Source organism: Dermacentor albipictus, chromosome 1 (assembly GCF_038994185.2).
Source record: "Dermacentor albipictus isolate Rhodes 1998 colony chromosome 1, USDA_Dalb.pri_finalv2, whole genome shotgun sequence".
NCBI classification, from domain to species: domain Eukaryota; kingdom Metazoa; phylum Arthropoda; class Arachnida; order Ixodida; family Ixodidae; genus Dermacentor; species Dermacentor albipictus.
This window is the reverse complement of record NC_091821.1, coordinates 352,327,586-352,344,094: the sequence shown is the minus strand read 5'-3', so window position 1 is coordinate 352,344,094 and position 16,509 is coordinate 352,327,586. Positions and strand designations below refer to the sequence as shown.

General features: G+C 42.9%; 2 protein-coding genes across 2 annotated transcripts in view; one reads left to right on the top strand and one right to left on the bottom strand.

The window, feature by feature from the left end:
- Positions 1-3,070: 3,070 nt before the first annotated feature.
- Positions 3,071-6,943, bottom strand: Mthfs (methenyltetrahydrofolate synthetase). Its single transcript, XM_065441599.2, has 4 exons — positions 6,685-6,943; positions 6,448-6,581; positions 6,227-6,354; positions 3,071-3,391 (listed from the first exon to the last, which is right to left on the bottom strand). The coding sequence occupies exons 1-4, from the start codon at positions 6,799-6,801 to the stop codon at positions 3,174-3,176; spliced, it is 597 nt and encodes a 198-aa protein (XP_065297671.2). The 5' UTR covers positions 6,802-6,943; the 3' UTR covers positions 3,071-3,173.
- Positions 6,944-7,208: 265 nt separating this feature from the next.
- Positions 7,209-16,509, top strand: part of LOC135909610 (G kinase-anchoring protein 1-like) — a 37,930-nt gene continuing 28,629 nt past the window's right edge. Inside the window, exons 1-2 of the mRNA XM_065441598.2 lie at positions 7,209-7,786; positions 8,301-8,387. Of these exons, the coding sequence (XP_065297670.1) occupies positions 7,613-7,786; positions 8,301-8,387 (261 nt within the window). The 5' untranslated portion in view covers positions 7,209-7,612. The remainder of the gene's footprint in view (positions 7,787-8,300; positions 8,388-16,509) is intronic.

The window sequence follows — 16,509 nt, the reverse complement described above, 5'->3', positions numbered from 1 at the left end:
CCAAAGCAGCCGCTGAGACCCAGGGGATCTCAGCCGTCTGCTAGGTGGAGGGAGGCTGCATCCGCCCTCGTGATTGCTGGCATTAATAATGGTTGACTCTCTCTCTCTCAGTCACAATATAGTTAAAAAGCTCGTATTATTTGTAGTGTGTATTACATGAAACTAGGTACTTCCATGCATTTATATCTCTGTTTTCTTGTTTCCTTTTTTTATGTTCTGGCTCAGCATTACTGTTGTGCTGCCACATGTACAACAATGAAAAGTCATGTACATGACCTCAACACTACATATTCTTATACCCCTGCACCTCTGCCACAACAGAACAAAAAAAAATTATGGAGATCCAATGCACATGGTGGAACCTGTGAAGCGGTTAATTAAATGCTTTATAATTAACAACGATGCATACAATTTAGTTTACTTTCACCTCATTCAACAAGTAGTCTCATGGAATGTTTTTGTTGATCCACCACAAAGGTAACAACTTTATTGTCATACACTTTTAATGTTTATGTACTTCAATGTTAACAAGCTATGCCGAAACGCAAACTCCAATTTACGCAGATGCATAGTGGGGACTTGGACACGGCGATGCCACAAGGATGAAAGTGATGTACGATGATTGTTGGGGAAAGAATGGTGTAGAATATTATGAGACATAACAATGAACATATAGGCATAGAGGTGGTCAAATGCCATTTTTTTTTTGTATACGAATCGAATACAGAATACTCGAATGCAAATTCATATATTTGCAACAGAAAGATTTATGTTTTGGTATCATTAAGTACAACACCTGCACTGAATAATGCAAAAAAGATACCTAACTATCAGTGACACAAGATTAGTAGTGTCATTAAAAAATCTGCATGAATAGCCTCTCAACATTTTTAGATCCTGGCTGCAAACAAGATCTCCAAGAATAAATTGCTGTTGTATGGTTTCAAATAAAAGAATAACAAATTGCTAAAAAAAAAGCTGCTGAAGGACTTCTGCACCGTAAAAAAAGTAAAATGGCCCATTGCACAGACGACAACATCGGTTGTAGTGTAAAAGATGAAACTGCTGCATGGCTAGATGGCCAAAAATACTAAATGAAGGAATACAAGCAAAAATCAGATTGTGACATAGGTTTCTGTTGCGAAACCAAGAACAAAGCTTGATTACCCACTTTGTTTCTGTACTGCTTCAAAAACTTGTGCTGTTGTCACACTTCTGATAATTAGCAATACTTTGCTTAAGAGATGTAGAACAGAAACCAGGCTTAAACAGTCGGTTGTAGAGATATCCTTGGTTATATAGTTGATTATTGAATACGAATTGAATACTACACACTAAATATTCATATTCGTATTTGAATCTTTGTATATTTGCCTAGCCTTATTTAGGAATTCTGTACCTCTTGTGTCACAGCGAGACATACCCATTCTGAAAGATTGGCCAAGAAGAGGCAATATTTGCAGCGGCACATACAAAATGGCTAAAAAAAAAAGGTAAGTCAGAGAATTTGTCAAATATAATTAACCATTCTATTAACAAATCGGTGTGCTTTAGGGATACCTGTAAGCCGAGATAAAATATTCAGGTTTTATGTAGGTGTCATAGTGGGAAGTGCCCATTCTGGAGGAGTGTCTGAGAACAGGCATGCACCCATACTTCGTTAGTTGCTAAATAAAAAAAATTAATAAAGCAAAGCTGTTCAATAGAACTAACCCTTTTATTTATAGATCGGTGTACTTTAGAGATGCCTGTGAGCCAACATTATATGTCACGTTTCATGTAGGATGTTAATATGATAAAAGAAATTCGGCAGCATGTTACACTTCTGTAACATGTGAAGGCAAACGCCTGCTGCGCACATGGTAATGCATTAAGTTTATCAGAGGGGTCAGACTTCTTGCAAGACATAACGAGCCGCAGTGTGAAGTAAACATATGGCACTGCTGGTCTACCTCCTCAACGCCACATGCAAGTACCAAATGCTCTGCCTAAAGGTTCTTTCGTTCTTTTTTTTTTCCTCCTTTCTTTCTTTCATTCTCTTTGTTTGTTCTTTCTCCCATTCGTTTCTTCATTCATATTCAGCCATTGCATTTTTGCTTGCTTATGAGGATATGAGCCATTCCTGATCATGATATCTTTTGCATCACTGCACTAGACACCGCTTTTTTCGGGTATGAGCCATTGCAACGAGTGGCTTTCGCCTTAAAAATATATTTATTATCTGTATACTTGGTCAGCATACAAAGGTTGTATAATCCACTTTGCTGGTAGTTTCACATAACCTTCACATATATATCCGCAAATATTTCTGCCAGAATAGTGATCAACGTAGGCAAAGAAAGCTTCGATTTACAAGTAATAATAATTCCTTAATTTCAGTACTTTCAGAGGTCGCATCATGCATAAATATTTCATGTCCTTAATGGCACATTCAAATGGTCGTTTCAGTGTGCTTTGTTATCACTATGAAATGTCAGACAGCAACTAAGCCACATTGCAGGTGTAAGAAGGCTCTAATGACAAAAATGGAGCCATATCATTAATACTGGTCCCGCTTTTTCTCGAAATAGAACTATAATGTTGTTTTATATGACTTTCATAGAACCACACAGTGCTTTGGTATGACCAGGCAAAAGTTCTGTAAGTTTCAGGATAAAATTATGCCTAAATATCACATGAACACTGTCACATAACCATAATTTTTTATTACTATTTAGAAATGTTTGCGTACTGTATTTTAAAAAAAAATGTGTATCAATTCTTGCTTCATAGTCAGCACAGTAGCCTTAAAGGGTAAGGAAGTGCCACTACATTTGGTTAGAATTTGCACAAGGAAATATTTTAGCCTGCACAAGAGTGTTCTAGCCACCTTCCTGTACTGTCATTAGCACTAACTGAATATTATGAATAGATTTCCCTTTCTCATTTTCCCTTTATTAATTATGAATATATGTTTTGTTTGGTGACATACTGCTCCTCCAAAAAAGATGTTATACACCTGCCCAATCAGTCAGGCCTACATCAAGATGTACAGTTGTGTACATATTTTGAAGAACTGAACATATAAGAATTTAATAAAATATGCCTCTCTTTTATTCCCCGATGCTTGTCAGTGACAGTGGTCATGGTAGAATAAATGCGACATCGCAAAACTGGCAGAGTCCTAGCATCAATCAGGCATGGAGAACCTCATCAACAATAATGTCATGGTCATCTAATGGTATGTTTGGCACAATTTGCTGGCAGAAGCAGAGACCTAGAGTGTAAGGCCTTTGAGCTTGCGCTTTGAGGCAGCGACTGTAGTAGATATCATAGTATCCTTTTCCATGGCCCAGGCGGGCACCCTGTGGCGTGAAGGCTACAGCAGGTACCACGAGAAGGTCAATGCCGCCTGTATTCAAAAAACAAAAAAGAGGCACAGCATTGTTATAATGCTCAATCAAGCTTTTATTTTGAGTCAAGTAATGCTATAGGAGAAAAAGTGCAATGAGCTAACAAAAATATTTGTGATTACTTCCCCTTTCCTTTAAGTAGTTAAAGTGACCACATTTTGAGCGAGACAAGTAGTTGCATCGCAGAACTTCAGCGTAACCTAGCTCTTTTCTCTTTTGTTCAAGCTTTTCACAAACACAGGCCAATGCAAATGGGTCACAACTTCCTCGGAAACAGTGTGCTTTATATACCAGAATCAATGCACTATGTAGAGAGTGGTCCTTTATGAAAGGGAACACACGAATGCGTGGCCTGTGCTCTGCGGGGGCTGTTTAGAGTGCCAGCAACAGGCAGCAAGGGGAAGCACTTCCACTTGCAGCACCATCCATTGGTGACCAGAATGAGCAGACACGGCTGATAGGCAAGCGGCTGTGGATTGCCTCCCACGCCAGGTGGATTCCCAACATGCGGGGCCTGCAACGCAGCGCCTGCTGCTATCAAACCGCACTCGGCCGTGTGCACATTGTAAATGTGGAAGAACCAACATATGCCCGCTAGTTAATAGGCTCTACCAGTGTATTTCAAAGAGTAAGCATTCTTTGGAGAGTACCGCCGCAAGAACTGTCCGCCGCGCGAAAAGTGTAATGCCTTGTATCTGAAAAAAAAAAAAAGCATCATGTGCGAAGCTACAACATTTAATCATTATAATAGTGTAAATGTAGATGACTGGTAGCTTTATAAGCGATGAGGAACAATTGAAAAAACTATTATAAGAGAGAATAACCATAGAGACACATAGGGTCCACAGAAAATCCATAGGGAAGCCTATAGTAGGGGTGGGCCAACCTGAAATTTGCGTGTAGGCCAACAAATTTGGGAGAGGACCAATCTAAATTTCGAGATGCGCCCACTTAAAATTTGGGGGTGGGCCAACGTGAGAGTTGGAGTGGGCCAACCTGAAATTTGGGTAAAGACCAACACAAATTTGTGGTGGGCCAATTTAAATTTCAGGGTGGGCCAGCTTAAAACTTGGGGCTATTTCTAGCAGGCGCTTGCCTATTGGCCATGCCTGGTTATTCTTGCCACCAACAGATGACGCCACAAGCAGGTGTGCTTCTCCTTGCTGCCACTTGCTGGTGCTCTAAGCAGCCTCCGCAGGACATGGGCCACGCGCTCGCATGTTCCCTTTCATAAAGGACCACTTAAAGGTTCTTTATTCTATGAACACGCTGTACAAGAGTCATACAATACATACAGGGTTTGTCTGTAAAGTATAGATACTGTCTGCCACATGGCACTGCAGTCGCCAGTAGCATACAGTAGTGCACTTCTCAGAGGCGGGATTTGTAGTGAGGATTCTAAGCTAAGTAACACACCCGGCAGCAGTAGCGTCCAAGCTGTGATGCAGTGAGGATCTGAAGTGACGCAAAAGCTGTTTTTTCAAGTTTTTTGTCACGACAGAAAACGTAAAAAATGGAGCGTTCACTGGAGCAGCGGTGCACAATTAAATTTTGCTTTCACCTGGGCAAGACTGTTTCCAAGACACTTGCCTTGGTTAAGGATGCTTACAAAGACGACACCCTGTCAAAGGTCGAAGTTTTCTGGTGGTTCAGTGAGTTCCGAATGGATGAGAGACTGTTGTAGACATGGAGTGATCTGGATGCCCTTCGACAAGTGGCTTGGACGAAGATGTGGCCAAAATAAGAGATCTCCTTGACTCCGACCGTCGTTCGAGTGTGAGGCTAATCGCTGAATTCCTCAACATGTGCAGAACAACGATTCACAAAATTATTTCTGATAATTTGAACTTCACCAGTTTGTTCAAAATTGGTGCCAAAAGTGTTGAGTGATGAACAGGAACACCACACCCACACCGCCTTTGTTGTGACCGCCTACCTAGGCCAGATACGAGTTGCAACCTTGTCACAGCCACCACACAGCCCTGGTGAGAGTCCGGCAGACTTTTTCTTGCTCCCAAAAATCAAGAGAAGCCTGAAAGGTCACAGTTTCGACAATGTTACCGCCATTCAACAGGCTGCCACAGAGTCTGTGAAAGAGGTTATGGGAAATGACTTCCAGGAAGTCTTTGCAGCGTAGGAATCGCATTGGCAGCAGTGTATCGACGCCCAAAGAGACTGTTTTGAAGAATTTTAATAATATATACCGATCGGATCAATAAATTTATTTTACCAGGCCCAGCCTCATTACTTTATGGAAAAACACTGTATACACTACATATACAAGAGCACAATGCGCTAGCTACACAAGAGTCCTGAACGAATGAAGTTCGAGTGCCTGATGTCTGCCACATTATGCGAAGCGCTGACGCGTGAAAAGAAACATACAATTAGCCAACACCTCCTCCATATCCCTCCCTCTATGATATGCACGCAGGAAAAACAGTGTTTTGCCAGATTAACACATATGGTTCTCCCAAACATGCTTTATGTTTTAATTGTCGGTGACTGCACATTCTTCTCTTGGCGTGGTTGTTGTTAGCCTCATTGTCTCTTTTCTTCTTATTTGCCTATAAGTGACAGGGTTTTGCATTGTTCCTCCGCAAAGGAGCTTTTGAAGGTTCCATATTTTTAATGAAATTTACATGTATTATTTTAGATGGATTGCACAGTTGCTACTTCTAGGTCCAAACACAAAATACGTATTTGCTAACAGTGATACGGTGTTTACACACGCAACAGTCATCCTTGTATGCACGGCGAAGCTGTAAATGTTACATCTGTGGATCAATTATTAAGACGAAAAATCAAGTGGTAATGTCTGTAACGCATCTCACCAGTCACCAGTGCTTCTTCACGCGGGTCGAAATCAGTGTGCTGCTTGATGCGCCACTTTGTCATTGGCAGCTTCCACAGTTCTTCAAGCGATGCGAGTTTGACCATGTCCATTTGCTGTGACTGATCGCTACATAATTTGAAAATCACATTACTGTTGAACGAAGTGCTCCAAACGAAAACGCGGACGTCCAACGTTGGAAATTCTTTTTTTAATACTTACTCGTATTTTGGGATGAAGCACTCTTTGCCGTCGTTGATGATTTGTCGAATGATGGGCTCCGTCGAAACTTCTGTCTCCGTGTTCACAAAAATGGATATTCGTTTACTTGCCTTGTAGCGGGAATGGTTTACAAACTGCAGATGACAACAGTCAGTTGTAGCACACAGCCGGTGAACATACGCCGTATCTTAATTTAAATATGCTGTTTTGTGTTCAAGTTAAGTGAGTAGTAAATACCTTGTCTAGTATGATCTTAGACTGTCGCAGCCTGTCTTCTGCTGTCATCGACTTCAGCTGCTTCTTCATTTCAGCTCTTATTGCATTTTTAGCCGCCTTCAATGACGCCGCGGCCATGGCAGCAGAGCAAGTCACAAAGGGCTTAAAAAAAAAAATAAAAGACGTACAGCTGAGGGGCACCTTGTCGTCTTATCAACATCGCGGTAAAATCACGAGAAAACAAACCACGACAGCCATGACGGCGTCGGTTTGTTGCTAGCATGGTTGCTAAGGAAGTCAATGTGTGGTGCCGTGGTGCTTTTTGTTTCGGATTGCGCCAAAGCTAGTGCTAAATTTTTTTACTGTTGGGCAACAAAATAAAGTCACGCAGTGCTCTGTGTTACTGAATATAAGATAAATAAAATAAATAAGGTTTTAAGCATTACACCTTGGCAAAAAGCCGTTATTATGTTTTAAGCGGTTTGAAGAAACGAGAACTGCAAGAACTCTCAAGCGATTGTCGCGCCAGATGTTGTTGGTTGTCTTCCTTGTCATATGCAGTCATATGTTGTCGTGAGCAACGTTTGAAGCCGTCGGAGGATGACGGAGTAAGCGCGTTTTCTCTGATTTGCAAACTATAAACCTCTGTTTTGTGGATTCCTTTTCCACGGCATCTTGCAGTGTGATTTATCGGGTCAGTTAAGCGGCACGTGTTCCCACCGTGTGCACGGCGACGACGAAAACAAAGTTGCGTTTTCTGAACGCGTGGTTCAGTCGTTGGTAAAGGGTGATTCTCTGCAGTGTCTCCAGAAGCCTGTGGTCTTGTTGCCTAGTCCTCTGCAACTCCTTGATTGACGTGCGTCGTTCTGCATATTGCGCAATTGAGCCGTCCAATTCTACTTGTCGTGAGCAACTCGGTACTTTCTAAGTGCAGCTGAATTGCGGTGAAATGGCCGCTATCCTGCCTTCGCGTTTTGCCGTTCTGAAAGTTGAAGGCGAAGATCCCGAGGAGTCTAAGACAACAAAAAAACCACAGCCCGCCAAGAGTGGTTCAGCTGGTGATCGCAACTCCGTGACAACCAAGCCGAAACCCAAGAAGAAGAAGAAGCCGGCGGAAAACCAGGTATGCTCCAACTTCATTAGCTACTTTGATGTTCGCTTTCTGGTCGCTACACCTGACAGGTGAATACATATTTATTGTGCTTAGCATGTTAGCGGGGTCAATTGAATGCTTACCTATGTTATGTGAACTTGCTTCCCAGCCATCTGAAGCTGCGTAAGGCTTACGTTATGTGCCTCAATCTGGTGGCACCGTAGTTTCACTTTGCAGCCGATAACTAGTAACCAGCTCAGACCACTCGTTTTACGATTGAACTTTGCGCGTTAAATCTGCGTGGAAATTTACGGTGCCTGGGGAATGACACTGCTCAATTAAACGCACTTTGCAGTTCCTTAAATGGCTGTTTAAGCAGTAGTTACAACTGACCGAACTTTCTTGCATTTAAGGTGTGTGGAATTCTTCTGTTGTAATTCTGGGTCCTGTGGAGTACATTGCATAAATTGAGGTCAGCGTTCATGCTTGAATAATTTGAAAGGAATGATCATGTTCTCATGCACTACTGTCATTGTTCAAACAGGCCAATGCGAAACAAGCCGCTCCGCAGGCTGGCAAAGCTCAGGAACGAGGGGACGACTGGGAGTCTTGGAAGAGGAGAGATGATCAGGTAACCAGTGTTGTCTCCGTCTAGTGCTGCGCTCTGTTTTGGTTTCCATTATGCTGCACTTGTGTGTGTATACCAACTGCACCTAGTTATATAGCTAGCTTACTCGCACACTGTTTTCCAGTGGGGTTTGTGACCTTCACAGCACAAGGCAAACCAATAGAGCTCTCCATAGTGTATAGATGACAACGAACCCACCTGTGCTTCCAAAGCATCCATGTAGCTTTAGTTTCGTCTAGTCTTGAAGGAAAACTGTTGTGATGAACTTGTTGAATGGAGGCTTGCAACATATATGTTTGCCACTTGTGCCGCTCGAAACAGATCTATATATGGAGGAGGAGGAGGATTGTGCTAGCTATGGAGGAATCTCTTCATACATAGTTAGGTGCATAGTTAAAGTCACAACAATAAATTCATTCAACCATATATTGCAAGCTTTTTCGATGTTCTTGTAGAAAGCGAGCAAAGATATATAGTTTTGGAAGCAAATAAAGATTGCCCATCTTGCAGGATTCAGGCTACAAGCACACTACTGCTAAGACATTTACATTTTACCCACCATATGATGACAGATACTGTATACTGATTAAATATTGACACATGGACTTTTGTAATCTTTTTCGTGGCAGCGTGTTTCGCCATCTAACAAATGTCAACACTCAGCGCGGAATGCGCCTGCATGTATCGGAAGTTTCTGGAATGTTATCAATAGTTCTACTGCTGTCTGTTTTCACCGAACCTTGTGTAATCTGATCGCATGTGTGCGCAACACGAATGGTGTAGAACTTTCTGGAAGACACGCGGGCACCAGCGATTACTCTGGAACCTTTGATGGCTCATGTATAAAAGCCGACGCACTTGATCGGCAGATGAAATTTTCGACTATCGCCAACCGTGTTGGCTGCTATTGCTGCGCTTTGAGTGTAACTTGCATTTGTGTGCACAAGTTCGCCCAATAAAAAGTTAGTTTCATCATTCACGGTCTTACTGCTGCATTATTCACCGTTACTACTATGTGACAATATAAACTGATGTAGCCATTCAGGAGTTGATTGAAAAGAGGTGCGAGGGTGCATTGCCTGAGCGCAGTGTGCAGCTATGTCTGTGCTAATTGGTTCAGGAAGTTCATTGTGGCATACCCTTGTAAACAAACATGTCTGTACAATGTTATAACTGCAAACCTTTCCGAATATTTCATAAAGTTTATGAATTTTGGCTCGTTCTGTGATTGTACAAAGGTTTCATGAAGGTTTACGAAAAATAAACCCTGTTCACAAAAAGTTTTGCTCGTCAGCCTCCAACTATATAAATCTGAAGGAACATTAGAGGGGCTACCTGCTTTGAGAAAGTTTCTGAAAAAATTCTTTGTGAACTAAAAACAATCCACTGCTCTTCTGTCTCAGTTGTTCCAAATTTGCTGCTGCATGTGGTCTTCACCTGAAGGTAAATCATTGTTAATAAACTGAGTATGTACCAAATCTGCCCCAAAGATTCATGCAGTACTTAAACATTCATTTTACTTAAAAGGACGTCTTGTTGGGCGAGTTGGTCACAATTCATCTTGGCTACTAGGCGCGAAAACACACACGACACAAGGAAGGAGAGGCGCTCTGTCCCATCTCCTTCCTTGTGTCATGTGTGTTTTCGCGCCTAGTAGCCAAGATTCATTTTACAAACATTAAGATACAGTGATGCAGTCTCTTTCAAAATAATCCCGTTAGACATGGTGCACTGGCTCTACCTCTTTTTCTATTGCCAGGAGCACCATTGGAAGTCTTCTTCGCTTAATTGCTTCAGCAGCGATGTCTCCTTTCCAAAAGCACTACATGCCTAAAATACCACTCCCTGGAACACCAGCTTGCATTTGGGGAACAGAGTCACAGAGGGATAAATGTGGCTAGTAGGGAGGGTGTTTCTAGCACAGTCATCTGATGGAATTACATGCCATGAACTTGTGCAGAATCCAGCATCCCCCTTTTAGCAAATTTGCTCACACACGGAGTGCATGATCTTTCGCATGCTTCAGAGTCTCCATGTAGAAAGCTGGATTGAGTTTGCCCTTCTGGTACAAATCGTAGTGCACAATTTGAGGGCATTAAAAATCACGATCAAAATTACTTTGACTTTTGCTTTGTTCTGTTGCATTTCCTTTCTTTCTTTTTCTTTTTTTTTTTTTGCTTTTGCTCAGCGACCAGCTCAATGTCATGTTCGTAAATTTAAGTGTGGTTGCTGGTGATAACCCTTTACAAGCGTTCATCACTGTCATCTGAATTGTCCCATCAATGCAACATTCCTTTTTGTCACAACTTTTGCTCAGGAGCCAGCAATTTGGCACCACGTTTGTGCAAACCTTTTTCATTTCTATACTTTCACTCAAAATCCTGTCAATGGACGACTTTCCAAAATTAAGTGTTTCTTGTATCGTTCAAACAGTGATTGGACAGTCACTGAGCTCAAGAGAATGCGCATGTAAAATTCTCTGATCTTCACATGAGGTAGGGGGTTGTCCAGATCATGCATTGTTCTTCGAGTCTTCATAGCCATCCTGGAAATGCTGGGCTCACTTGAACACAGTTCTTTCCTTTAGGACATCCTTTTCATAGGCCTTTTGAGATTTGATGAATTTCTGCACCATTCTTGCCCAATTTACGAACAATTTGAAACTGATCCTTTGTTCCATCAGTTCCTGCATCTCCATTTCAACAAAGACTAAAGATACGTTGCACAGAAGTGCACACATAAATTTCTGCCTTCTCATAATGTAGTCTGGTTCATGGTAGAGGTCAGCTGGGTTTTTTTGAGTGGAGAGAGAGAGCTGCTATATACACAGCCACATTTTAGCTTACTACATGAACTTTTGGGACAGACTTCGTGTCCCACTGTTCAGCGTAGATTTTAAAAAAGAATGCAGGATATCTGCCCTCCATTTTCGGGTCTGTTTTTATGAATTGCAATGTTCACAGGTAGGCAGATATGAATGCGTAGAGCCCCATAATTTAAAAGGCGGGCATTTCAGGTCTTCATAGTGCCTGTAAACATTTTATTTATTTATTTCATTTTTTCTTCACGAATAGTTCTTTCATTTTAGGTTTTTAGCGCACGAAAAGATACGAGAGGCAAAGGTACGATGCGGGCACAGCGTGCTAAAAACCTAAAAGTTATGGAATACCAACTTGCCCAAACCTACACTCTTTCATGGTTCTTTTATGTTTCATTGACTCTGTGTGGCAGCGCTAAGAGTGCAAGAAACAGTGATGGCACCTGCTACTTGCAAGTGAAGCTGGCTGATGTAACATTTGGTTTAAAGAAGCTCTCAAGCATGCTGAAAGGCAAAGCATGAAATGCATCCAGTGGTAATATAAAGCAAAGCCCTAGTGGCTGAAGTGGTGTTTGGCAGATCCCCTGTCACTTTCGCTCCTTTCAATATTTAAGGGTTTCTTCTTTGTTTACTTCCTAAGTGAGAATCTCTAAAATTTAGATCCATTGCTTTGTATTACATTTAGTTCCATTGTATAAAAGAAGTTGATAGGGCATGCTTGGTCAACAGCTGTTTACAGCACTCAAGGCAACTGCTGCCTCATCAGCTGCCAAAACACAGTGCTGTGTGCTTAATTGAAATAATAAAAAAGCAATGACACAAAATATATTTCTTTTGTATATTTCTTCATTTCTCCTTTAATGATGGTATGGAGTCTTTATAATTGCATCGCGTTTTAATGTAACCAGTTTAGAATGTGCACAAAGTGCAGTACAGTTTCAGTGGTGAAGCAGGCACTGATAATATCATTGCTGTGTCACCAAAAGCTGCACTCGGTAGAATATAAAGGGTGATGAGCTGAGGACCACTTCATCCACAGAGATGTAACAGCAAAGGCCCAGTTTTATGATAGATGTCATGCTGAGAAGTGTAAAATCAAAAGGTATGAAAGGGGCTGACTTGGCTTGTGTGGCTAGCTTTCAGCAGCATATTAATTGTGGGGCCTTTAAAAGGCCTCTCACTAGTTCCCGAAGCAATATTCATTATACATTGGAAGTTGTAAAGCACCATCCAAGAAGCATTCCAGCACTAGAATTTTTGGAAAGGATTTTAATAGTAGCGTTGATAGAAGCAGGTGAAATATTGTGAGGCCATGGTTTGAGGAGGTGAGCTACTTTCCTTGCAGTAAAGGCATTCCTTTCCTGCCTTCTACCATAACCAAGGGCCCACGTAACATTTACGTCATAACTCCATCTTGCTTGCTCTTCTGTGACTGTGGCACATTTCCCGAGTCAGTCTATGTGCACTACGTAACTAATTCTACACATAATCAAAAGTGAAAAACTGATTCTTACTTAAAAAAAAAAAGCTCAATGCAAGGTAGCTATAGCCACACTGCCATTAAACAGACACTTTTTGTTTTCTGCCTTGGTTTGCGGTCAACGTTTTCCAGTTTGCTGTATGTGTGGCATTTCTAATGCATTGGATGGAAGTGAAGATGACTTTCTGTGGTCAGTAGACAGCTAAAAGGAGGTGTTGTCGGACTCTGATAGCGACCAGCCACTAAGATCCATCCATCTCTGTGCGTGTCTGTGTGTCCTTGCGTGTTGCATAGGATTGTTTCAACATGGTATGCATTGACTCGCGCTTCATTACCTGATGTGCACGGTATAATTGGCACCAAGTTATTTTTTTTTATATTTGGGCAGTAATATAACTGTGCGTTACAACCGGGGGTGTGGTAGAATCGTGCAAATACAGCAGGTGCACATACTGTTAGATATGGAGCTGTTTCCTGCGATTACTTCGAGTTCCCCAAACCACTTCGAATCGCAGCACAGCTAATTGAGGAATGCCGAAGCAGGAAAGCACATTCCAGAGGAGCGGCCGAGCAAACAAGTTTAAGGCAACAAGTTCACGTGCCAACAAGTTCGTGCGCCGCCGGGATTAGCAGGTGGGCCTCCGACAATGGAGCATGAGCAGCCCTCCCCTTCTCCTCGTTAGAAGTGCATTGCCAGTCTGCGAGGCAAGACCACAGAGAGCCGCCAGGTGTGACACCGCGACACGGGCGCCTACCATTGGCTGAAAGTGGCGTCATCGGAGCGGACAGTTCTGCACGGACGCGGACAGAGGGCACGAGGCTGTTAAACTCCTCGTCGTTCCGTAGTTCTTTTCATAGCTCAGCGTGCAGTTCGAAGAAATGCAAGGTGGCAGGGCGAGACCAGGTGGGGAGTAGCGACGCGGTCAATCGAGTTTGTGTTGAAAGCGGGGCGCGGGGACGCAAATTGGCAGGAGACCGTAACGTCTTGGGGGAGCTGATAGTGAATCAGCCCTTTTGTGTTTCCTCGGCAGCCAGAGTAGTTTTCAAGCCGCGACCAGCTCGGGGACGGCTCAGAGTATGAGTCAGACATAAGCGTTTGGAAAGGGAGGCCAGGAGCGCTTCCGTAGAAATGAAGTCTTGTTTTTTTATTTTTGAGCATCGGAAAGTTTTTCGCGATTTGAGACTAGGATTTCTTTCAATATGTAAACGTATGAGCTTTGTTTATGTATTGGTTTGAGCAAGCTCCGAGATTTGAAAGATGCGTTTTAAGTAAACATGTAGTCTCGCGAGATGCTCATTAATAAGTAGATAGGCTTTTTTTGTGCGTGTGAGTAACCTAAAGGTCAAGGTTATCGTTGAGAGGCCTATCGTAACGCGCGTGTGTGTTATTTAACCTTCGTTCTTTTTAAGTGTTTTTGAATTTTCTAAGGTTAAGCGCGTAGATTTTCAGTTAGTGCATAATTTGCACGGAGAAGCGTTCTTAGTTCCATTAGCGCGTGTCCTGTGTGGACGGAAGGAAGCAGACTTTATGACTGGGTTGCTAGTGTGTGTGGAGGGCAGCCGTATTCTTACTTCTATTATAAGTACGCGTGGAACGAGTTATTAAAAGACGCATTAGTTTAAGGGTTCTGCGGAGTGTGTAAGTCCTGCAATTTTAATTGTTCGTTTACGTCACGTGTCCTGTAGGACTTTCAGGAAAGAAACGCGAGTAAGCGTAAATGAAAAGTTTGCCTACAACGCAAGTACGCGTTCTGTTTAGTGACCACAAGGCTAGTGCGCTTGTGATTACGTACTTGTGAGGTTGACCCGATTGTTCAGTGGCACCAATACGTGAGATAAGTACGCCACTGCGGTAGGGTTGGAAACATGCTGTTCATGTGGTTAGGCCACTTAAGTTATGTTCGGCTGTTTTCATTTGTTGTTTGCATCGTCAACGACCCTTTTGTTTTGCAACAACAATAGTACTCTGGTCTTGTCGGCAATCGAGGAGAAATGGATAGCTGTTTGGAAGGGTGGTTGGAACTGCTTTGTCAAAATTGGGGAACTAAAAGATCAGGGTTGATTTTGACTCAGTAATAGCCTGGCGAGTCAGGGGTGAAGAGCCTGCGCTTACGCGTGGTGCAGCGCTGTGTTGTTTGGTTGGTTTGACGTATGTTCTCCAGGGCCCAGGATCCCGAGGGTTGTCAAACGAGGCTCGACCCCAGTACCCTGCAGCTTCTTTCAGTGTTCCTCATGGCCAGCGAATTGAGTTCACCGGCCATTCAGAACAACCGGGGCGAGGACGAGCTGTTAGATATGGAGCTGTTTCCTGCGATTACTTCGAGTTCCCCAAACCACTTCGAATCGCAGCACAGCTAATTGAGGAATGCCGAAGCAGGAAAGCACATTCCAGAGGAGCGGCCGAGCAAACAAGTTTAAGGCAACAAGTTCACGTGCCAACAAGTTCGTGCGCCGCCGGGATTAGCAGGTGGGCCTCCGACAATGGAGCATGAGCAGCCCTCCCCTTCTCCTCGTTAGAAGTGCATTGCCAGTCTGCGAGGCAAGACCACAGAGAGCCGCCAGGTGTGACAGCGCGACACGGGCGCCTACCATTGGCTGAAAGTGGCGTCATCGGAGCGGACTCTCCCATTGGTCAAACATGACGTGACTTACAGTGCTCGAAGGGTTTATAAGAAGCCTTCCAGAGAGACCTGAGCATTCTGGAGCATGCCCTGATTCCCTGATTCACCTCTCTCGAACTTCTTGCCGCGGGCCGCAGCGTCCGAGTTGCTGCCGGCCCGTAATGACTGTACGAATGTTACTTGACGCTCACCTCCCTGTACATAATGTAGAATAAATCCTCCCAAGTTTTGGGTTTTCATCCCGAAGTCCGTCTTTCAACCCCTACAATACACGAACCCCAGGTGGTCGAAATTGATACCCAGGTGGTCAAAATTGATGCAGAGCCCTTTACTTCAGTGTCCCTCATAGCCCACAGTGCAGTTTCGGGTTGGTAAACCATGCAGGTTAATTTAAATAAACAAGTGTCACAAAACAGGTTTATGTAGCATCACAGGGTCTCTAGAAAGGACTCCTAAACCATGTTTTACATTTTAAACACAATATAAATAAATGCATATTGTGTACACTGTACAGAATGCTGTGACAATCATTTTTAGTAAACATGGCACTGTTACCAGCCATAAAAACACAAATTCAACAATCTCATGTTTCTCTCCGAGGGACGTATTCTGTGGCAAGCACTTTCAGCAATAGTATCATAAACAGGCATGCACTGGTTGGCTGGTTGATCAAAAATGAGCTGATTGGCTGGTTAAGCACCACATCGCACGAAGGCGATAGTATTGCCAAAGTAATTATCGCAGAATATGTCCCCTGGTAGTTTCTTTGCATGCGGTGACATCACCAGGGTAAAAACTTCTGATTGGTCAATTGTCGAGGGACAAGACGCCACTGTGACCAGAGCCGACTGTATATTCCAAGAAAGAAGGGAGCTTGCATTCAGTTGACTTTACATAAAGGTTGGTGAGCAGGCGGACAATAAAAAAACCTCTTCTATTGGTTTTTCTTTTATGTTTGGCTGACATGACTCGCAGCTTTTGCAGCACTCCTAGTAATCGGTAAGGCGGAGTATATAGAATTAAACTGCAAGGAAGAGAGAGGGACCGGGGGAATGTAGTGAAAATGAGCAAGACTCTGTGGCAGCCATGTAGTCATTCATCAGACACTTGAAACTTTTTATTATAGCATCATTTCAAAAAAAATTCTGTTCATGTAGACTGGCACACAGCTGTCACTATATAACAGAATTTTGAGCTCAAAGAATG